This window comes from Canis lupus, chromosome X (assembly GCF_048164855.1).
Source record: "Canis lupus baileyi chromosome X, mCanLup2.hap1, whole genome shotgun sequence".
Classification (NCBI taxonomy): Eukaryota; Metazoa; Chordata; class Mammalia; order Carnivora; family Canidae; genus Canis; species Canis lupus.
The window spans coordinates 31555097-31579127 of record NC_132876.1 but is presented as its reverse complement, the minus strand read 5'-3'; the positions used below and the strand labels follow the sequence as shown (position 1 = coordinate 31579127).

General features: G+C 35.8%; 1 protein-coding gene and 1 non-coding gene across 7 annotated transcripts in view; one reads left to right on the top strand and one right to left on the bottom strand.

Annotated features, from left to right (window-relative positions):
- Nucleotides 1-223: 223 nt before the first annotated feature.
- The window catches only part of CUL4B (cullin 4B), a 50494-nt gene continuing 26686 nt past the window's right edge, over nt 224-24031 (bottom strand). For 3 of the 6 annotated variants that reach the window (XM_072816905.1, XM_072816906.1, XM_072816908.1), the window contains 15 exons: nt 23139-23301; nt 22914-23003; nt 22536-22618; nt 21143-21210; nt 19991-20109; nt 19041-19233; nt 14161-14265; nt 13564-13674; nt 13028-13119; nt 11645-11752; nt 10657-10770; nt 9729-9834; nt 8439-8611; nt 6236-6388; nt 224-4516 (listed from right to left, as the gene is read on the bottom strand). In XM_072816905.1, the coding sequence (XP_072673006.1) occupies nt 4421-4516; nt 6236-6388; nt 8439-8611; nt 9729-9834; nt 10657-10770; nt 11645-11752; nt 13028-13119; nt 13564-13674; nt 14161-14265; nt 19041-19233; nt 19991-20109; nt 21143-21210; nt 22536-22618; nt 22914-23003; nt 23139-23301 (1774 nt within the window). In that variant the 3' untranslated portion in view covers nt 224-4420. The remainder of the gene's footprint in view (nt 4517-6235; nt 6389-8438; nt 8612-9728; nt 9835-10656; nt 10771-11644; nt 11753-13027; nt 13120-13563; nt 13675-14160; nt 14266-19040; nt 19234-19990; nt 20110-21142; nt 21211-22535; nt 22619-22913; nt 23004-23138; nt 23302-24031) is intronic. The other 3 variants (XM_072816904.1, XM_072816907.1, XM_072816909.1) reach the window with 1 other exon arrangement.
- On the top strand, nt 16762-16864 carry LOC140628897 (U6 spliceosomal RNA). The gene has a single exon (XR_012026824.1). It is a non-coding gene; the product is annotated as a U6 spliceosomal RNA (small nuclear RNA).

Below are 24031 nucleotides of genomic sequence, written 5' to 3'. Positions count from 1 at the left end.
TGTCTGCCTTCTTCTCAGGTCATGATCTCGGAGTCCTGGGACTGAGTCCCTCATCAGGCTCCTTTTTCAGCGGGGAGTCTGCTTCTCCTTCTCCCCCCTGCCCCTTCCCTCTGCTCAAACTGTCTCTTGCACACGTAAGTAAAATCTTTTTAAAAAGAAAAGGTTTTAAAAGATTTTATTACAGTTAGAGGTTATGGGGCACCTGAATGACTCAGTTGGTTAAGCATTAAGACTCTTGATTTTGACCCAGGCCATGATCTCAGGTTTGTGAGAGAGTGCTGTGTTGGTTCCACCCTGGGCATGGAGCCTGCTTAAGATTCTCTCACTCCCTCTCCCTCTGCATCCTCCCCACACTCATGCTCTCTCTTGCTCAAAGAAAAAGATAGAGGTTATGAGGAAGGTGTTTTTATAGCTGCAGAACCATAAAATCTTAATGTGTCTCTGCAGCATATTCTTATATTCTACATCAAATAAAAAAAGGTTTTACATGGGGCACCTTGGTGGCTCACTTGGTTAAGTGTCTGCCTTTGGCTCAGGTCGGGATCCCAGGGTCCTGAGATCGAGCCCCAACAAGGGGTTCCCTACAGGACCCTGCTTCTCTCTCTCCCTCTGCCCCTCCCTCTGGCTCCTCTCTCTCAAATAAGTAAAATCTAAAATAAAAGGTTCTACAAAAGAAAAATTTGATTTCTTTTTACTACGCTAAACACAAATTCTAGGGATTGGAGGATTTTTTTGTAGCATTTTTTTTTTGCATTTTTTTTTTAAATTCAAAAGTTGCACGCTCTACTGAGCAGGCAGGCATCCCTAGGGATTGTTAAATATAAAAGTATACTATGGGTCTATTCAAAAAAAGAAATACCTATATAATACTAAGGAAAATAATTGAACAAAATTTTGTATTTGAACAAATCTCTTCATTATTCAAATGTAAAGCATTATTCAAAAAACCACAATGAGATACCACTTTATTCCAGTTAGAATGGCTAAAATTAACAAGATAGGAAACAAATGTTGGTGAGGATGTGGAGAAAGGGGAACACTCTTACATTGCTGGTGGGAACGCAAGCTGGTACAGCCACTCTGGAGAACAGTATGGAGGTTGCTCAAGAAATTAAGAATATAAGAAATAGTGCAGAGGACTATAAGGGAAGGGAGGGAAAACTGAATGCGCAAAAAACCAGAGAGGGTGACAAACCATGAGAGATTCTTAACTCTGGGAAACAAACTGAGGGTTGCTGAAGGGGAGGTGGGTGAGGGGATGGTAAACGGGTGATGTGAACAGTACTGGGTGATATACACAACTGATGAATTGTTGAAAACTACATCTGAAATTAATGATGTACTATATGTTGGCTAATGGAATTTTTAAAAATGTAAACAAATTTTTGTAGGAAACTTAATATTGATGGCATTAGCAAGGATACCATATAAAGCATAATTATGCAAATTCCCATTAGTACTGCTCTTTTCTTTTTAATGAACAATATGTTTTGGCAATTTTATGTAGATGACAGAACAGAACATGTTTATAACACTTCCTGTCGTTCACAGCATTAAACAGAATGGTCATTAAAACAAAAAAATAGCTAATGTAAAAAAAGATTTATGGATACTAAGATTAAAAAAGAAGCTTCTAAAAATCTTGAGACCCAGATGCCTAAACAGAATAAACTGATTTCCTGAACTGTACACACAAGTACAAGGTAAGAATTTTCAAGAGTATGGCTAGACATCATGTTAATAAGACTGTTCCACAGACTCAGGAACTGGGTTCAAAAAAACTTGATTTCTGGCTTCTTAAGGTCCTTGACTGTACACCTTACAGTGAGAGTATATATGGCCCAGAACTCATATTAATAGAAAAGGAAGATCAACTGCCATTACTAAAACAAAAGCATTTAATCTTTTATTCTTCCCTCAATGTAAATCTAGTTTCACATCGACTTTATGAAACTACTTGACTTTTGAGCATTTGAATCAGTGTTTATACCTGTACTTGATTTTTCTAAAATATGACATTTGAGAATACTCACCTTGAGAATTCCTGGGAATTCTATTCACCCTATACCAAAACCCTCCCACACATTCCTATAGCATTATCACCAAACCACCAAAATTGACAGATGTGAATTCATTAAATCATAAGGAAGACTTAAAGTTCTGTGGTTTCATAACTTTCTCAAAATATTTGAAATTTTAAAGATCTTCTCCAGAAACTTTTTTTAAATAAAAGTTTTATTGGAGAAAAATAGAACCACCACGTACACAGGGAAAAGAGCACAAAAATTTAACTGATACAGAACAACTGAAAGTCACAATTATCCAATGTTGTTTGCAATTACTTTTCAATTTCTTAAACAGCTCCCCTCAACTTGTTTTTTTTAGTATTCTTGCCAATTTTTCAGTTGAAACAGCATCAAGTTTTCAAAAAATTAAGAGCCTCAGGGAAGGGACCAGCTTTCAAGATAACAAAAGTGACACCGAGAGTCTCCTCCTAACAGGGACCAATTCTATCTAAAAATTTCTTAAGAGTAACTATTGAGTCTTGTGGAATAGTCTGTGTATCTCAGAGACCATCAGGATGAATTAGAACACTGACATAAATGGTCCAGTATGGAGAGAGGACAAACAAAATAGCTGCATTTCCTTGTCAGATGAGCTCATGCAAGGAAACCAGGGAGAAGCTCAGAAAATATAGGCAATGGCTGCTCAAAAAGAATTAGGAAGGCATTCTAAATACCACATATTGTTAACAGTGTGCAAGTTAATGCAATCAGAGAGAGAAAACAGGCAGCTTTTTTTAATAATAGCTGGTTAAAGGTCTTGAGAATTCAAGAAAACAATCAATGGTAGACAAAGGAGCCAAAAGTCTCCTCAGTTGACGGTTAAGACCTAGATATTCTTCCTAATGGCTCCAAATAGTCAAGGAAATATACTGTTGCCAAAAGCATCAAAGCAATTCTGATTTTTAAAAACCCGGACAAAATTTTCTGCTTCTCCTCCAAGATCGATTACCTTTCAAGGAAAAACAAACCAGGAAGCAAAACAAAAACAAAAACAAAAACAAAACAAAACAAAAAACCCAACCACCAAAACCACAGAAACAAACAACCCCCCCCCCCACTGATGCTAAAGATAAAGAGAAGCCTTTTTTTAACTCACATTACCAATTAGAGTAACAATACTTTTGCTATTTTCTACGTATGAACAATCCTAGGACATTCCCCTGAAAAGTAGATGTCCAGTGGCTATGAGAACTCTTCAAGAGACTTTGAAAGGAATAAGATCGGCATAATACGGATTTTGAATTTCCCAACTAGAGGGTATGTGGGAAAATAAAGGAGAACCTTTATATCTAGGTCTTTAGGAAGTCAGAAGGATGAAAGGTTTATTTAGCAAAATGCAGAGTTGGGGTGCTTCCCAAAACTTTGGTAGAAAAAAGAGGAATGCTAAATCCTAGGAAGCCTGTAACAATCTAGCAATTGGTCCAAGTTAAAGACAAAACTGTCCAAACAACATTAAAGTCTAAAGGAAGTTGAAAACTAGTTGATGAACTTTTGCCTTGTAAAAATTTACAAAACACGTGGGTTTTGGTCTCTTTTGCAATGTTCATATTGTATTCATTTTTAATATGAAGAGTTGGATTTTTCTCTCCTACCATGTTCTTCTAGTACGGTTGATCAGCAATTTTCTATTTCAGCTATTTTTATAAGTACCTGTTAATCAGAACAGTACACTCAGGGCTAAGCCATATACACACATCCTATGGTCATAAATAGAACATCTAAGGATGTGTATATACAAGAGATTACATATGCAACTGTCCCTCTACTTGAAAACTTGTTTCCAAATAAGTTTTTTTAAAACATCCCTTTCAGTGTAACAGAACATTACTTAGTAAAATATCAATAGCTATGACAACTTATTTTTCTTTTCAAGGGAAATCACAAAACAGGTGAACAACCAAGTCCAGGGTGGTTTTTCTATTTGATAAATACATCCAGAACTCTGTACAGTAAATAAAGTTTGCATGCAGTTTAAGTATCTTTAAATGACATTTTAAGCAAATAAACCTTTTGCTTCATAATTAATGGTGTATAAGAACCCCCCCTCCTTTTTTAATAGCCATAGGACCTCTTCCCCAGTTCCAAAGAGGAATCATGAAGACCAGGTACTTTCTTAAGAATTTTCTGCACATCATACTAAATAACATGCAAAGAGTTCAACAACATTCTTCTTAAAGGTTAAGTATTAACTCTTTATATGGGCATGTTAACCACTGAAAAAGTCGACTCAACTATTTCCATTACACTTCATTTGGTCATTGGTAGTATAAAAGAAGTCAAATAATATAGGATCAACAGGTTAGTTTATCCACTGGCTACTTGCATATGATACCAAATACTCGGAGGCCAAGGTTTTATGCAATATAATTGTATTGGTTTGGATTTTCTTTATCTCTTTCCATGTAATCCCGATCAATTAAGGATTCTATTCTCTTCTTAAGATCAGCAGGCTGTAAGAGAAGGCAAATTTTCAGTGCAAACCTTATAATCACTGGCTCAAGCCCATGTACCAATACCCCATTAAAAAAAGAAGTTTTTGCATACTGATTGAATGAATTTAATCTCCTTATTTTTTAAAAAGAAAAGGTATAATGAAAATAAAACCAGATTAAGAAATGTTTTTATACTATACATATACTGTCACATCTTATTACTTTTCTATCTTAGAGAGGTCTTTTGAGAATCAGCTATTCTCTGCAAAAATACAAAAGACTAACTTAGCATAACTTCACATGTGGAACATATTATAGTTCAGGAAAACAGAATGCTATTTAGTTTTGCCAAGAGAGTTTGAGAGGATAAGTAGACCCTAAATTGGGCAAAAGCTAGTTCTCAAAGTCAGTTGCATTCTTATAAATTAAGATAAAAAATATATTACAGAAAACACCAATTACAAGAATACTACAGCAAATGGTCTGATAAGTGTAGTAGCCCATAATTCAGATCTCTGTATTTCAGGTTTCATGTAAGATTTACCTGTTACCTACTATAAACAATTTGGATTTTTGAATCCTACTTGTGGTTGAAAAATTGAGAAAGCCTGTAACTTGTTCTCATGATTGCATTCTTAGCTCTTGGATGACAAAATTTCAGTCTTTTGTATTTAGCCTATAAAAGAAAATATATCTTGCTAATAGTTTTTCAGATAGTGTAAAATGGCCACTTGATTTGAGAAGGGTAAAGAGCGAAAGCAGTTTGATAGGGCAGCCAAAAACCAATATTTATTATAGTGATCCTCTAACTGCCTTAGCATCAGTAATCTCTTTGGCTGGAGGTCAAATAGTTGTAAGGTAGAGAGCATCAAGGTAAGACTGTGGTAATGAGAAGGAAGTATTAGGTTTGGAGAAGAGAGAAAGCCTGCCTTATTAGCATTAACAGCTAATGAACACTTATTATGCCAGGCCCCGTGCTAAGTTTTATACATAGATCATTATCTCATTAAACCTCACAATAAACCTATGAGGTAATGCAAGTACTATTATCATCCCCATTTTACAAAACAAGGTGAAGCGATTTAACCTAAGCCCAAAGCTCCTGAGAACCTCAAGAGCCAAGGGTCTATTCCAAACTCTACAGAGTGTTTATCATCACAAGGGGTTGGGAATCTTCTAAAAAACACCCTAGAAAACAGGCCAGTAAAACACATTACCTAAGCCACTTTATTATTGGACATTTACACTGGAGCATGTCCATTTAATGACCAATTTCAGTCGTCAGAACAATTGCTAAACTTTTTCCAGAAGATGCCTGATGGCTAATTATCTGTATAAAGTTTTTAATGGACACTTACATAAGCTAACTAAACAGAAGATTTAACTTAAAATAACCAAATCTGTCAAAATACCAAGGTATTTCAAAAAGAAAAAAATAACAAAAATAACAAAGCTCAAAGGAAATACTGTGAATGAACCTGAAAATTTCACACTCATTTAACAGCTAACTTTCAGGTATAAGAGCCCTTAGAGTTTTCCCCTTTGTCACAGCTACCCACATATACTAAACGAAGGGTTTTTTGGGGTAGGGGAGGATCATATACATGAGCATGAGAAATGAAAAATTTTATCCCTCCTAATGGTCTTAAGGCTTTATGTTTTTAAAATTCATGTCTGAAAATCTAATGTGTTCTTTTATATATAACAAGCTCAATTCAAAAATACAAAAGTACCTACCTTTACTGGAAATTTCAGCTGGTTGTACACTTCTGAAACAAGGAGATTGTGGCTAAGTGTCTTTCTCATCTTCATAATTCGAACAATTGCAGCATCAATTTGATACTGTCTGTCTTGAAATACTCTTTCTGTAGTGCTCGCTTGTTCCTCAACCTAACAAAAAAGTTTTTAAAACTTAGAAACTGTACCTGAAGTGAAACTTGGTTGCTTAAATGAAACGCTGGGACACCTGCACCCCGATGTTTCTAGCAGCAATGGCCACAAAAGCCAAACTGTGGAAGGAGCCTCGGTGTCCATCGAAAGATGAATGGATAGAGTAGATGTAGTTTATGTATACAATGGAATATTACTCATCCATTAGAAATGACAAATACCGGCCATTTGCATCGACATAGATGGAACTGGAGGGTATTATGCTGAGTGAAATAAGTCAATCGGAGAAGGACAAACATTATATGGCCTCATTCATTTGGGGAATATAAATAATAGTGAAAGGGAATAGAGGGGAAGGCAGGAGAAATGTGTGGGAAATATCAGAAAGGGAGACAGAACATGAGAGACTCCTAACTCTGGGAAATGAACTAAGGGTGGTAGAAGGGGAGGAGGGCGGGGGGTGGGGGTGACTGGGTGGCGGGCACTGAGGGGCGCACTTGACGGGATGAGCACTGGGTGTTATTCTGTATGTTGGCAAATTGAACACCAATAAAAAAATAAATTTATTATTAAAAAAAAAAAAAACTTGGTTGCTTAACCAAACTACATTTTAGGGACATGATACACTATAACGATTTAAATATATTGAATTAAAGAAACCTTATAAACACAGATGATGACAGAAAAAAAACCTACAACTCCTTTCTGTCCTAATTATATTGTCCTGTACAATGAAGTAATGTCAATATTAGTTAATAGAAAAATACCACTTAAAGGTGCCTTTCTAGAAGTAGATAAGGCTGATGGAAAATTTACCATTTTCTTTTACTTTGTCTTCAAAATCTTCTAAATGTGTCACAAGGGTTACTGACCAGATTTCTGCAAGACATTAGCTTATCTGCAAAGATGGACTCTATCTCTCACTTAAAGTATGGTACTAGCTAACTAAAGTCAAACTTTTTAAAACTTAATTCTTATTTTATTAATACATAAATCAGAAATGCAGTGTTAGTGATTATATTTTTCAAGACTAACAGAAATTTAGGTGTTTTAGGAGATAGTTTCCCAATTTTAATGCTAAAGCAAAAATGTTCATCTTTAGCACTTACATTAAAAGCATAGTTTGGGCTTTTTGCAGTCAATTTCTTTCTGATACAGCATAAATGTTCTACAAGAACACAGTAATCTTCTAAGGGAATATCACACCTTTGATGTGAGTAAGACAGGAACTTGTTTGAGATACTGACCTCTATCCCATATTAACACTTTTCCTCATGTACTGCATGAAACCTTTGGAATCAACCAAATGGTTTCAGGAAATGCTGCAGTTGTTTTTCTGTAATAAAAGTCTCTTACAAATTCAAATGGCAAAAAACAAACAAAAACTTCACTGTTAATCAGAGATACTAACTAAATCATTCAGAGTTTTCACTCAGCAAGTTGGCAAAGATTTAAAAAAGAAAATATAATCTTTAGTGCTGGCAAGGGCACCATTAAGACAGGCATTCTTACTGCTAGATGGAGTGTAAATTGGTCCAGTCTTTCTGGAACACAATACGAAATCATTTTTAAGACTCTTAAAATGCTCATATTCTTTAACCCCAAAGAAGTACTTTCATGAACTTATTATAAAGGAAGTCTCAGAGAGATTAAGATTTAGGTACAAAGATGTTTCTTGCAGTTTTTAAAATACTAAGAAATTAATTTAATCACCCAACAGGCATTGGTTAAATAAATTATAAAAGCCATGTAAAAGAACACTGTGGCCATCTGCCATTTTATGAAGATATTTAATGGCATGGAAAATTCTAAAGATTTAATGTCAAGCAAAAAAAGCAGGATATAAAACTATCTTGAGTCTCAGGCCCAACTATGTGTACTCCCCTTTCCCCCCAAAATTTCAAGATCAAGCACCAAAATATACTGAACTAGATACAGGTACAGAAAATGTTAGTGGTAGTAGTACGGGCATAAAATCTTCTTTATAAATTTTTAATATGAACACATACAAATCCAGTACATCAGAACAAGAAGAATGCAAAAGAGATACCGTTTCTTTCATCTGGATTTGATTGATTTTTATCCTGAAAAGTTTGTGTTTAAAATCATCATTACAAATGAACTTGTCACCATCTTCAATATCTTTGCCCTTTGGATTTTTTGCCAGAACTCTAGCTTTGCCACAGGCCAGTGACTGCAGTGTTCTCCTTAATTCTCCATCCTCTGAAGAAGAAATAGTGGATTAGTTGTTACCAACCAGTTCATCAACACAAATCACTACATTCACCTCAATCTACTCCTACCCCATCACCCTATTAAAAGTTTCTTTTTTCCCCCAGGATCATCAACGACTTCCTCTTTGTCCTATTCAATGTTTTTTTCCCCCCTGTGGTCCTCTAAAGGCTTCAGTTATTCCTTGTGGATAACTACCTAATAATCAGAAATGACATCTCATTTCCTTCTAATCCCACATTTAAAAGACACCTCTCCACCTGGTTGTTTCATCAACTCCAATATGTCCAGAGTTTAATTCAGAATCTCCCCCATAAGACTGTGTCCTCTTTCCAATGGTTAGCCCTGAAACTACCAGTCTACTCCGGTGAGAAACCCTGGAATCATCTTTTAACTGTTCCTTTCCCTTCATCCTTCATGTGCCTAGTAGTTGCTTCCTTAGAGATGCCTCTTCTCCATTCTCATTGGCCTCATTCTAAAGTAAGCCCCTTATCATTTTATGACTGAATTACCCCATTAGCTGCTGGACTGGCATCTCTTCATCCTCCAAACTGCCCTATCGTCTACTGATTCCAGGAAAGTTGTCCAAATAAGCCACTTCCATTATGTCTCACACTTGAGACCCTACAATGTAGGTTTCATTTGCTAGATTTGTAAGACTCTCCATGATCAGGCTCTATTCATCTTACCTATCTAGCTTTGTATCTCACTATTTAATACTGCAGTTAAATACTTTATGACTCCTGCCCACACCGTGCTCATTCCTAAGCACCAAGCCTTTTCTCACACTATCTCCCCTGGCAGCTTATGCCATCTCCCTAACTGAAACTTGAAGACTCACCTCAAATATCACCTCCTTCATGAAGGATTTCCCAATTATGCCAGCCCACAGACATCTCTTGCTTCACTGAACTCCTAATACACTCACAGCACCCACAGATTGGTACTTATAGGCTGTGAACTTATTACAAATGTCATTTCCCCCTTCTCCCATGATTATGAGTGCTGAGGAGAGGGATTATTCCTCTGTATCCCCCAAAGCTCTTAACCTAGTGGAATGCACATAGCAGACATTGAATAATGCTTGCTAATTGATTCAAACACAAACCTATTCCGGTAGCCTGTTTGATCTCTTCTAAACTGAACTCCTCTCCCTCATTAAACATTAGCAGCACCAGGGTTTGAAAAAGAGAGACCTGGAGTTCTTTTTTGCCCTGTTGGAAAAACAGCAGTATTTAGCCATCATTTTTTAAAAATACATGAAAATTAGTCAAATAATTAATCTTTAACAGGAAAAACATTTTTCAATTAGTGGATTCAGGAACACGGATTAACATTATCCAGAAAAGCAAGTATGTTTGGTGTAGGGTTTAGGTGTGATCCTACCTAAAATAGGAAGAAGGACTGGGTGACCTTTCTACAGGTCTTTTTTTTAAGCCTTATAATTAAAACAGAACAAAGTAATGAAAATTAATAACTCAGCTTATGTGTCATTATAGATTATTTTTCATAAGCAGCAAGAAATCACTATTTCAAATGCATTTTCAACTTGTTAGATTCAAATTAGTCACAAAAGCTGTAGGGATTTTTGAAATTAGATATGGGAACTGTTCTCCTTTACGCCCACTCTATTCTCTAGCTCCCAGCAACAAGAAGTTTCCTGTCAAGAAATGGCAACAGGAATTCTGCGTCCACAGGTGGGGAAATGGTGGCAGAAAAAGGATTATTGGTTTTTGGTTTTGCAGCAGGGCCAATTCAATCATGAAGGACCACATTCTTAAAATACACACAAAGCTGTGATAAGCAGTGACTCTGCCATGTATTATAAACAACTTAAACCTTCAAGTTAAGAGAAATGACCTCTTGGTGAGATACCATAATGTATAGCGAAGTTGAATCACTATGTTGCACACGTGAAACTAACGTAACATTGTAGGTCAACTACACTCAAATAAAAAAAAATTGTAAAGGGAAGAAAGGATGACCTCCACATCAAAGATGAAGATGAAAACTAAGTTTGAGGAACATCTACTTACCTCTTTAAATTCTGCCTTTAGCACACAGTGTCCTAGGGTTGACTGCCACTGAAGTTTCCTGCCACTATGTTTGCCTAGGTAAAATGTCTTGAAAATCTCCTGAAGTTTTACCATCTATAGTAAATTAAAAAATACAGCTTTATTTAAGCTCTGTGCCCAGAATCACTTTCACCATTCTTTATATTTACTTCATGTATAATAATGTCTGAAAGTTTTTAATATCAGTTTTTTATATCCAGTAGCTCCAATGATTACTTTGATGTAATGATCTCCCAACTACCAAATCTAATGGCATTTATCAGTTTTGATACTCTTTGATCTCTCTACAATATTTAAACATCCTCTCTTTTGAAACATTCACCTCCAGTGGCTTTTGTGCCTCTAAACCATACTGGTTTCTTTATTTCACTATTGCTTCTTCGTTGGTTTCCTTCACAAGTTCCTCTTCCTACCATCCGCCAAATGTGAACCTTTTCCAAAGTTCTGTCTCAGGCCTTTTCTTCCTATTTCCATATTCTTCCTCTTAATGAGTGAGACTCTACCCCTTGGCTTCCATGATCATCTCCACCAAGGATTTTCAATATCTATCTCTAGCCTTAACCTCCTTTCTAAGCTTCAGTCCTGAGTTTAAAGACATTTCCCCAAAAGTTAGGATGGATTTACTCAAGTCCATTCACTCAGAAATCCAACCTCCAAGTGATATGAGTAAAAATTTCTGAGAGCTGGGCAGAATGATGGGTAAAATCTGGAGAACTAAAAGAAGAGTCAGGGAAATTGGCCCTGAATCCAGAAACTTGACATCATTAGCTATGCTCTAATGATATGAGTACAAGAGTAATATAAAAAAAAGAGCAAAATATTAAAAGAGAATTTGGTGTTGGTGTGCTTACTGATGCAAACTTTTAGAAAGTATTTTTCAAAGACAAACAAATTAGAAGCTTTATATATTTCTATGCTTATAACTCAAGTCCTGAATAGCAACTCTTACCTCTGGTGGTAAATGGACTTCCATAGGCACATATGTTGGCCAATAACCCATTGTCAGGATATTCACAGTTAATTCAATATTCCCAGGTACATTCTGGTTCTGCATATACTATAATAAGATCAACACACACACTTAAAATTTTAAAAATAAAAGTGCATACATTTCATGTCATAACAACAACCCATTCAAGAAGTTTCCCATTATAAAATTACATGCAAACACTGACCATCTTCAAAATAAAAGGCAACTGTTACAAAAAGACTATAAATGAAGCCTGTATTAAATGTACTAATTAACATTTTATTACAATGGCATACAAGGATCACGTGACCTTGTTAGAGGCATTATTGACTTAGATCATTTCTCACTTATGGCTGGGCTGTTTTAAGTAGAATCTCATCTCCATTCTTTTCCCCCTACCACCTGCAGTCCCCATCTTTGGGGACCCCTATGTGGCTTGGAACACCTTGTAGCAACCCCCATTCCTCACCCCACCAGCGAGCCCAAGTCTCCAATTTTTAACTTGCTCCACTGCCTGTTTGCAGGGGGTTACCCGAAGTGGGGAAGGAAGAAGAGGGGGAAAGGGCAAAGCAGATAAACTCTATTCTGTCACTACTATAGGACCATGACTCTACTGATCTTTTCTCACTCTCAGTTCCTACCATGGCAATATAGTGGTAAAGAAGTCATTACTAAAACCCTGAGAGGAAAATCTAATTTGCTATCACTATTACCTATGCTCTTAAATATTTCAAAATCACCTTCTACCGATATCTGCTAAACTATGGATCTAGCTTCTTACTCTCAATGTCCTCAAAGACCTTATACAATCATTCTACCGCCTCTCCTCCCTCCCCACTGCCAGCTTTGAATATACAAATCACCAACAGTGATTAGATACTAGAGAAAGCCCTGTTCTCACTATCTAGCTACAGTTTTTCTTGTCCTGACTTCAGTCAATACATTTTTTTTTGTTACCTTAGGTATGCATACTGGGCATGAATTTTGAAATAGGTCAAATATACTTATATTTCTTTGATTTTTTTTCCTCTAATGAGTATCATCTAAGCTGCTATGATGTATTTACAACAAATGTAAGTTTCTACTTATCCTCTTCAGTGCGAATCATAGTAAGAAAATAACTAAATATACTTAAGTTTGAGAAATTTTTTTTTAATTTTTATTTATTTATGATAGTCACAGAGAGAGAGAGAGAGGCAGAGACACAGGCAGAGGGAGAAGCAGGCTCCATGCACCGGGAGCCCGACATGGGATTCGATCCCGGGTCTCCAGGATCGTGCCCCGGGCCAAAGGCAGGCGCCAAACCGCTGTGCCACCCAGGGATCCCTTAAGTTTGAGAAATTAAGTAAGAGTTTAACTCACTTTTACCTGTTTGAACTGAATCATGATGTCTTTAGAAAGTTCCATGTCTTTAAACATTCCTTCAAGTTTGCTGGTGAAAGCAGCTCCACATTCTATTAAAGATGTTTATACATTTATAATATTTTAAAATGGTGAAAACAGAGAATTGAAAATTGAAAACATGAAATGTAAAACTTGCTTCAGTGTAAGATATGATCTGTAACTATTCATAAGAATGAAAAAATCCTTACCCCAAAGTGTATGCCCCACTAATTCAGAGTCATACTCTTTAATCCTGTAGTAACCTTATCTACTATTTAGGCATAAGATAAATGAAAAATATTTATACAAGTAATAAAACCAAGAACAATGCTTTATTTTTTAAAAAACTGCAAAAGCTCTGGTTATGTACAATAGGTTGGAAACCTCATGAGCTTACTCAATTTACATTTTCATCATATGAACAACAATTAATGAAAGAGGCAATTAAGTAGTAAAACTTAAGCTAATATTTTCCCTCAGAAATCAAAGAAGGATAGAAAAAATGACAATCATACCATGTTTAAGTTTGGACAGCATTGATTTTTCAGCATCTACAGATGCACTCTTCCCCACTAACAGGCGCTTGGCTAAATCTTTCTTATAGAAGGCCTCAAAAACATCTTTACCTATGTTAAATAATAAAATACAACGTATAAGATTCTAATAAAAAGTTCTGACAAAATTGCTGTGAAGTGCTTAATAAATCACACCTTTACTCCAAGTTATTTAAATTTATACATTTTACCCAAGTTTGTTAAATGCAACAGACATTAGGAGTAGATATGCTGGACATTTCAAAAGTTCTTTGCTGTAAAAAATTAAGACTGCCATTACCTTGTCTTTAAAAAATTTTAGTCAGCTGATGAGTTTAGCATCAACAGAAATTAAAACAAGTAGCAAAAATAAAGGCTCTTAATAAGTGGAAAAGTCAAAGCAGAAGGCAATTAAGTAATATTCCTTAAGTACCCTAATGAATTAAATGCAACAAATATAATACAGTTTTAAATATCTAACTCTAACTCCCAAATATACTCCTTCCAGGTTAATTATACTTGATAGTTTCTCTGCTGAGTGCTGTTTTAAAAGAAGAATTTTAAAACAAAAATACTTACCATAGATAAATCTAAATATGATCATAATTTTATCCAACATTTTTTCAAGTTCTTCATCTGTAGCTTCCTTGTTGCCTGCGCGAAGCTTTGAATCTACATACTTAGCTAAAGTGGGGGGGGGGGAAAGTTCATTGTTTAGTGATCATATTTAGTGATCATGAGTATCCATAAGGTACTAGGCACTATATATACCAAAATAGAAGTATATACTGAGTTTTGCAATGCTTCAGAGATATCCATGCATTTTTAAAAGTCTCCAAAGTCAAGGATATCAAGTGACTTATTCAATGTCACAGAACTAATAAATACCAGAGCCTGAACTCAAACCCAAGTCTTCTGGCTCTCAGTCTAATGTACTTTCTACTTCCACTATCCTGATGCTTATTAAAATGTGGTATAGGTATCCTGGGGGAGGCAGTGTATACAGAACCATGCTAGAGTCATCAAAGCCACTGAAGATGGGAGGGAGGTCCAAGATGACAGCATAGGAAGAGCCTGAACTCACCTTCTCCCATAAACACACCCCAGCTACAGCTACATGGAACATTTCCCTTTGAAAAACATCTTAAAACTAGATGATCTTTTCTTCACAACGAAAGATAAAAGGATCACATTAGGATGGGTAAGAGAGGCAGAGACGACACAGATATAGCAACACACAAAAGGGAAAGATTTCACCAGACAGGTGCTTCTCTTCAACGAATAAGGGGTTAGTGCCTTACTTTAGGCACCCTGGCCCCAGTGATCTGCACCACAGATGAGCCCCTAGAACATCTGACTTAAATAACCAACAGAACTGATTTCCGGGGATCCCAAAGTGCTGTAGGAAATGAAGATTCCACTCTTGAGGCTCTTGCGGCCTGGCTCACTCTAAGACGCAGTGAAAAAACAGCAGTTTGAAAAGCACCTAGGCTATATGTGAAAGATACACTTGCTGATCTGGGGGCATTATCAGCTGGAGGGGCAGGATATAGCTAATATGTTCCCTAGAGATTAAGGTGCTGGAGGACACCATCACTGCAGTTTCCATACAGCCTGCTAGCATACACTGGGGAGTTTGGATGTGGTAACTGAATTCAACAATACATTAAAAGGATCATACACCATGATCAAGTGGGATTTATTCTGGGGATAAAAGGATGATTCAGCATCCACCAATCAACATGATACACCACATTAACAAAATAAAGATAAAAATCATATGATCATCAACAGATGTAGAAAAACCATTTGACAAGATTCAACATCCACTTAAGACAAAAACTTTCAACAAAGTGGGTATAGCAGAAACATACTTCAACAAAATAAAGGCTATAAATGACATACCCACAACTAATATACTCAACAATGAAAAGCTAAAAGCTTTTCCTCTAAGATCAGGAACAAGACAAGGATACCCACTATCCCCAATCTTTTTTTTTTTAAGATTTTATTTATTCATGAGAGACACAGAGAGAGAGGCGGAGACAGGCAGAGGGACAAGCAGGCTCCATGCAGGAAGCCCACTGTGGGACTCGATCCCAGGACGGCGGGATCATGCCCTGAGCCATCCAGGCGTCCCAACTATCCCCAATCTTATTCAACATCATTACTGGAAGTCTAGTCACATCAATTACATAAGAAAAGAAATAAAAGGCATACAAAGTAGAAAGGAAGAAGTAAAACTGTCACTGTTTGTACATGACATGACGCTATAGACTAAAGACTATAGAAACCCTAAAGACTCCATGGAAGAACTATTAGAATAAATGAATTCAGTAAAGTTGCAGAATACAAAATACATTATACACTAATAACGAACTATCAGAGAACCAAAAAGAATCCCATTTATGTCTGCATCAAAAAGAATAAAATACCAGGGCACCTGGATGGCACAGTTGGTTAAGTGTCCCAACTCTTGGTTTTGGCTCAGGTCATGATCTCAGGGTCATAAGATCAAGTTCTGTGTTGGACTCTGCACTCAGCGAAGAGTGAGTGTATTTGAGACTCTCTCTCTCTTTCTCCCCGTTCCCACCTCTCACTCTCAAATAAACAAATCTTAAAAAAATAAATAAAATACCTAAAAATAAATTTTTAGAAAAGATTTTATCTATGTATTTGAGAGACAGAGCACAAGCGGGAGGAGGGGCAGAGGAGAGATAGAAGCAGACTCCCCGCTGAGCGGGGAGCCAGATGTGGGGCTGTATCCTAGGACCCATGAGATCATGACCTGAGCCAAAGGCAGCTGCTTAGCTGACTGAGCTACCCAGGGACCCCCTAAAAATAAATTTAACCAAGGAGGTGAAAGACCTGTACATGGAAAACTATAAGATACTGATGAAAAAAACTGAAGGTGATACAAAAAAAAATGGAAAAATATATTGTGCTCATGGATCGGAAGAATTGCTATTGTTAAAATGTCCATACTACCCAAAGTAATCTACAGATTCAATGTAATCCCTATCAAAATTCCAATGGCGTTTTTCACAAAACTAGGACAAGTAATTTAAAAATACGTATGGAACCACAAAAGATCCCGAATAGCTAATCTTGAGAAAGACAAAAAAACCAGAGGTATCATGCTCCCTGATTTCAAACTATACTACAAAACTACAGTAATCAGTGCTCACTTCAGCAGCACATGTACTAAAATTGGAAGGATACAGAGATTAGCGTGGCCCCTTGCAAGGATGACATGCAAATTTATGAAGCATTCCATATTAAAAAAAAACCCTATAGTAATCAAAAGAGTATAGTATTAACATAAAAACATACATATCTATCAATAGAACAGAATAGAGAGCACAGAAATAAACTCATGCTTATGTGGTTAATTAATCTATGCCAAAAGAGGCAAGAATATACACTGGGAAAAAGGGTCTCTTCAATAAATGGTATTGGAAAAACTGGACAACCACATGCAAAAGAATAAAACTGGACCATGATATTATATCATACAGAAAAATTAGCTCAAAATGGATTAGAGACTTGAATGGATGTATGAAGACCTGAAACTATAAAACTCCTAGAAGAAAACATAGGGTGTAGGCTCCTGGACATAGGTCTTAGCAATTTTTTTTTTTCTGAATCTAACTCCAAATCCAAGAGCAACAAAAGCAAAAATAAACAAACAGGACATCAAACTAAAAAGCTTCTGCACAGAAAAGGAAACCATCAAAATGAAAAGGCAACCTTTTTTTGGGAAAAGACAGAATGAAGTTATTTGCAAATCATACATGCAATAAGGGGTTAATACCTAAAATAGATAAAGAACTCCTACAACTCAGTAACAAAAAATCCAATTAAAAAATTGGCAGACGATCTGAATAGACATTTTTCCAAAGACATACAGATGGCCAACGAGCACATGAAAAGATGCTCAATATCACTAATCAACAGGGAAATGGAAATCAAAATCATAATGGGATATCACTTCACATCTGTCAGAATCGCTAGTATTGAAAAGAAAAAATGTGTTGGTGAGAATGTGGAGAAAAGCGAACTCTTGTGCACTGCTGGTGGGAATGCAAATTGGTGCAGCCACCATGGAAAACATTATGGAGGTTCCTCAAAAAAGTAATAGAGCTACCACATGATTCAACAATTACACTACAAAGATAATGCAAACACTAATTCAAAAACATATGCCCCCTATGTTCATTGCAGTATTATTTATAATATCTAAGATAGGGAAACAATCTAAGTGTCCATCAGTGGATGAATAAGGAAAGGTGTACGTGGGTGTGGGTGTAGTGGAATACTACTCAGCCATAAAGAATGAAATCTTGCCATCTGTGTTAACATAGATCCTAAGTGTTTTTACACTAGGTAAAATGCAGAGAAATAGGACAAATACTGTGTGATTTCACTTATATGTGGAACCTAAAAAACAAAACAAAACAAAATTCAGACTCAAATATAGAGAACTGATTGGTGGTTGCCAAGGGAAGGGGGGTTAGGCGGTGCCAAAATGGGTGAAGGGGATAAAGAAGTACAAAGTCAGTTATAAAATAAGTAAATCATGGGGATGTAAAGTACAGCACAGGGAATATAGTCCATAAATACCATAATAACTGTAAGGGAACAGATGGTAACTAGGCTTACTGCGGGGACCATTTCACAATGTATACAAATATTGAATCACTATGTTGCACATCTGAAACTAATATAATACTGTATTGTCAATTACACCTCAAAAAAGCCACTGAAAGACCTGGCATGTATTCTGGAGTGTCCATTTTACACTTATGTTCTCCAATCTTAAAAAACTACTTATTAAAACAAACCAGATACATCACAGAGTAAAAGGCAAAATCTGCCAAAAAAATTTAAGGATAAGTAGTAGACCAATGAAATTCATCCTTTTGGCAGAAGACCCTAAAACTTCACCACAGGATACCTCTCCTTCTGACATTAAAGGGTAGTTTGGTGGGGAAATCTAAGAAACACTGCCATATGTCAGAACCTTACACTAAATGGGCCCAGATTATTAGGCTTATTTTTGTCCTGGACAGTTTTCCTTTCTCAGTAGCAACTGTAATTTCTTGCTACCCTTTCTTGTATTGTAGCACTAAGTGTGGGCCTCTGGACGTAGCATCCTGCCCCATCTCTAAGTTGCTATAGGCTTAAAAAACAGGTATCAAGCTTAGTATAAATAAAAGTAAATAGGGTTCAATGTATTATCTTACAAAGAAAGAACATTATGTTTGACATATAAACTTGAGATGTTCTTTACCTCGAAGGACTTATTCCTTATATCTAGGTTCTTAGAAACTACCACCTAATAAGCAACCCCAAATATATGAGGTGTTAAACTACAACCTTGTCAAAATTTCAAACTGACTGAAATTTTATGAATAAAAGAACATTAAATAGATGGAAAAAAAAGACTGGAAAAATACCTATAAGTTCAGCAGGTTTGTTTGGTCTTTTGTTAATGAATGTTTCGAATGCTTCTTTCATGGCATTAATAAATTTTTCATTTTTCAGAAAACAAATATCAATTATATGGTCAACTTTATCTTTAAAATCCAGCAATTCTTGAACCATGGTCTTATCTTTTTCAGGATTAATTACAATAGTGCTGCCAAATGCCTAAAAAACAAAAACGACCACTTTTGAGTAGAACTGAATTAACTCTGATGAAAACAATTCCCAAATCTTATTTTAAGTAGGTACACATATTTTTAAATCTCAAAATAATAAAACAAAGCTGTTTTTGAAATCATGAAAAGAAAAATAAAGTGATAAAACATCCAGACTGATAATCATTCATCTATAATCACAAAATAAGGAATGACTCACTAGGTATACAGTATCATAATATTATGAGTCTCTAGGCTTTTGTCCCTACTTCTAAAGAAGTCAGGTTTGAAATTTTCTTTTATTTTTTTTAAATATTTCATTTATTTGTTCATGAGAGACAGAAAGAGAGAGAGGCAGAGATGCAGGGAGAGGGAGAAGCAGGTTCCATGCAGGAAGCCTGATGTGGGACTCAATCCCGGGACTCCAGGATCACACCCTGGACCGAAGGCAGGCACTAAACCGCTGAGCCATCCAGGGATCCCTGAATTTTTCTTTTTAAATGGCCATCTGGCTTCAGTGTAAAACTGAAGAAAGGAAGGAGATTTGGGACCCAAAAAAAGCCCCCCACACACATAGAAATCACCTCAATAAAATAACTTTTATTGCTGATCTGTTACATAGCTATCATTCTTAGTTTGACTGCCCTCAAAACTCTCATTACTTAAAAAAACCTGAATCTAACATGTAAGAAATGCTTGCTGATATGTACTGAGTGTATAGATTTATAAGACACAAGAAAAAAACCCCACAGGTTAATTGTCAATACCTTAATATACTCAATCCACTGTTGCAAGAGAACCTGAACTCCACCTCGAACTCTACTGAAGAGCTGATACAGGAGAGATAAATCTTGAATTCGGTTTTCATCAAGGAGGTTATTTAAACCTGAATTTTCAAACATTGAGGCATTAAAAATCGTGAACAAAAACATCAGACATTTTAATGAAAATTAAGTTAAATTATTATTGTGATACCGGTATAAACTATTACTAGTCTATAAAATTTAATATAAAGATTTGTTTTCTATTAAATCCAAATAGATAAATCACCTTTCCAAATGAAAAGTAAATATAGGGAGCTTTAAGCTTATATAAATACAAAAACAACTGTGTAATGGTTTGTGCCATTTAGCATGGCAGATGAGATATATAAACCAATTTATAAAAACTGATTTACTTAAATACACATTACAAATAACTCACTCATATATGCAAGTAGCCATATTACATTTGACACTAATTAGTATACATAACCGTATTTCAGAGTATTGGATATGGTCTATGGTATTTCATAAACCATGCATTAATAGGCCAAGTTTGAATAAAAGTCTCAAGTATTTGATTTTCAAAATGAAATAATAGTGTAACTGTGTTAAAGTTCTAATATATCCATTTTATACAAAAGAAAAAATGGTTGGAAAAGGTAAAACTTTTGTCTATTTCTGGCACTGTCAAAGTAAAATTCAGGGCTTACCCGTTAGATCACTTGGGATTAGGGGAAAGTGCTTGGTTTTATATGCTATGAATGAATACACTTTAGTGTAAAGAAAAATTCTTTTTTCTATCGTAGTCTTACATATTAAGTCAACAATTCCCACATTCCCACTGTTTTGTTGTTTTTATTTTTTGTTTTTTTTACTGGTGTTAGTGGACTCCTCTCATTCTCAGTTACTGTATCTTTAAGTCAAGTCAATGAGTATCTCCTCAAAGTTTACCATGATGAATAGGGAAAAAGGGTTGGGTCCATTCTCAGAAAAGCAGCCACAAAGTATCAAGCTTTTTTTAATTTTTATTTTATTTATTTTTATTTTATTTAGTATCAAGCTTCTTAAAAGGGCAATCCTTAAGAATTATTTTTTTCACTTGTTTGCAGCTACAATTTTAAAAGTGATCTCTTTATTTATAAATTGGTCAATTACCTTTCTGAAGAATTGCTGTTAAGTGTTCACCTAGAAGTTGTTTTTCTACAGTAGCAATTAATGACTTCCTACAAGGAAAAAAAGTTTAGAATTACTGACATTTGATTTTGTTGAAAAAACTTTTTAAGATTTTATTTATTTTTTTAACAGAGAGAGCACAAGCAGGGGGAGCAGCAGGCAGAGGGAGAGGGAAAAGCAGGCTCCCTGATGAGCAAGAAGCCCGGATGTGGGACTCAATCCCAGGACCCTGGGCTCATAACCTGAGCCAAAGGCAGATGCTTAGCCGACTGAGCCATCCAGGTGCCTAAACTCTACTGAAAATTTAAAGCCTTTAAGGGGGGGGAATCAAATAGTTTGCTTCTGCTGCTCTTTTTCTTTTTTTTTACAGAGAGCAACAGGGCACCTGGGTGGCTCAGTTGGTTAGGTATCTGACTCTTGATTTCAGCTCAGGTCATGATCTTGGGCTAATAGGATCAAACCCTGCATCAGGCTCCACATTCAGCAGGGAATCTGCTTGCAATTTGCTCTCTCCCTCTCCCCTCAGTTCTCTCTCTATAAAATGGATAATTAAATCTTAAAAAAAAACTAAAAAGATGGAGGAGTCAGAGGGAAGAAAGAATCCCAAGCAGGCTCCATACCCAGTGCCTGAGCCCAACTTGGGGTTCCATCTCACAACTCTAAAATCTTGCATAACCTGAGCCAAAATCAAGAGTTGGATGCCTAACCAACTGAGCCACCCAAGCACCCCTCAAATAGCTTGTTTCAAGTTAATTCCAATATTCCTATCCTATGTTTACATGTATTGGTGCTCAGAGTTACTCTACTTACACCATAAGAAGGAAAAGTGCATTATTTCAGAATTTGATTTACATCACTAAGTATTTCTATGGTCTTGCTGTGGCTGGCTTTTTCAAAGTTTCTCTGCTTTAATTAGGAAGGTAGTTATCTATGCTACTTATAGAAACTCCTTGGTTGATAATATTTAGGAAAGCACAGAAACAGTTTCTCCTCCAAACATCTACTGAATTTTAATCAGCCTTAAGATTTCAAAGATCACATCAGCTTCTAGTACTATTTTTTTTTTCATTTTAAAAAAAAGCAAGCTCTACACCCAGTATGGAGCTTGAACTCATAACCCTGAGATCAAGAGTCACATCCTCTACCAACTAAACCGGCTAGGTGCCCCTCTAATGCTATTTTCAAATTACATCCTAAACACATACAATCCTTGATTAAATCTAAGGAAAATGAAGTTCACATTAAGAAAACAATTGTTAAAAAATCTCAACTCACACCTGCAAATAGGTACTAACAGGTTTGAGGATGCTGAAAGTGCCTTAAGTGATTCAACAACAATGGTTAAAGTATATTAGGCTGAGCATATAATACTTACTGGGTGGTCTGATCTAAGTAAGTAATAAGTCTGTCTGCTTCTTCTTCTAGACGTTTGTTAACATGATGAAGATATTCAGGAACCTACAAAGATAGTTTTTTATATTATTGTTTTCCTCCCCATGAATCTTTCAGAAAATGTCAAGTCCAAAAGATCCCGGGAGCAGCCCTGTCAACTGTGACAAGGTTGAATGATATGTAAAATTATAGGGAGCTTATGATCCAGAATTCTGGCCTTTAAGAGAGAAAAGAAAGGAATACCTAAGTGAGAGAAAAGTATCACAATGTTGGGAAGTTAAGTGCAAAGGGAAGCTTATGTTTTATAAAGTAAGGTCTATTGTGAGACACAATGGATTTATTAATCATGATTTTTCAATACCTCTCTTTCCTGCATTAATTTTTGGCCTTCAGCTGCGTAGAGCCGGTTGGTTTCTTCCAAAAATCGTTGTTCAAAAGAATCCTGATAAATCTGGGAGGAGGGATCAAAATTAAAAAGTTCATTTACTCAATAAATATTAAATCCTCCACATGAACTACACTATGAATTTGGTTTTTAAACATAAACTAGGAATAGTAATCAGCTTGTAAGTGAAGTTAAACTTACTTGCAAATCAGAGAGCATGCTTAAAAGGCTTCGGAGTAAACTTCTATCAATTGCTTCACCATTTCTCTCCCTCTCAATCAAGAGAAGAATGCCATCAATTGTCTTATTCTGGACTTTCTGATCACTTATAATATGAGCCCTAAATAACTCCAGTCCCATGTCCCTAAAACAAAAATATGTATAATTAAAATTAATTGACAACAATACCACTTCTAAAGAGGCCTGCTTAACTTCTCACCACATGTTAATTAGGGCTCCAGATTTGAAGCAGCAATTGTAAAAAGATAAAATCCACACATTTAATTTTATATAATATTATTATAATTAAAGCATACAGGAAACTCATTTAGTCTTTAATGAGAACTGAAGCTAAAGTCCTGTCTTCCTCCATAACTAAGTTTTCTTGTATTATTTCCTTTGGTGAATTTCTTCCTTGGTCAAATGAAGAGACAAAATTAGTTCAAAGATATAAAATGGTTTTCACTGTTCTGGTAACGAAGGCTTAATTGGTCATTTGTCATCTGGCTTCAGTACTCAAAAATCAGTAAACTCTCTGATAATTACTGTAGGTAGATGCTAGGCATAAGGTGGGGAAAGAGCTCATTATACTATTCTATTTTTGCGTATATGTGGAATTTTCCACAGCCATGTTAACAGATAATAGCAAACTCTTGATAAGCAAAAAAATAATGCACACTCATAGACAATCCAGAATAGACTTTAACCCCCTTGGCTAACAAAAAAACTTCTTCATTAAGTTATTACGTGCTCAGGGAATGTTAGTTATCTCCAATATTAGAATAGGCAAAACATAATTAAGAAGGTAAATTTGTTATATATACAAGTCTAGAAGCCAAATTTGAGTTTTTAGGAGAATATTCACAGTATCACTT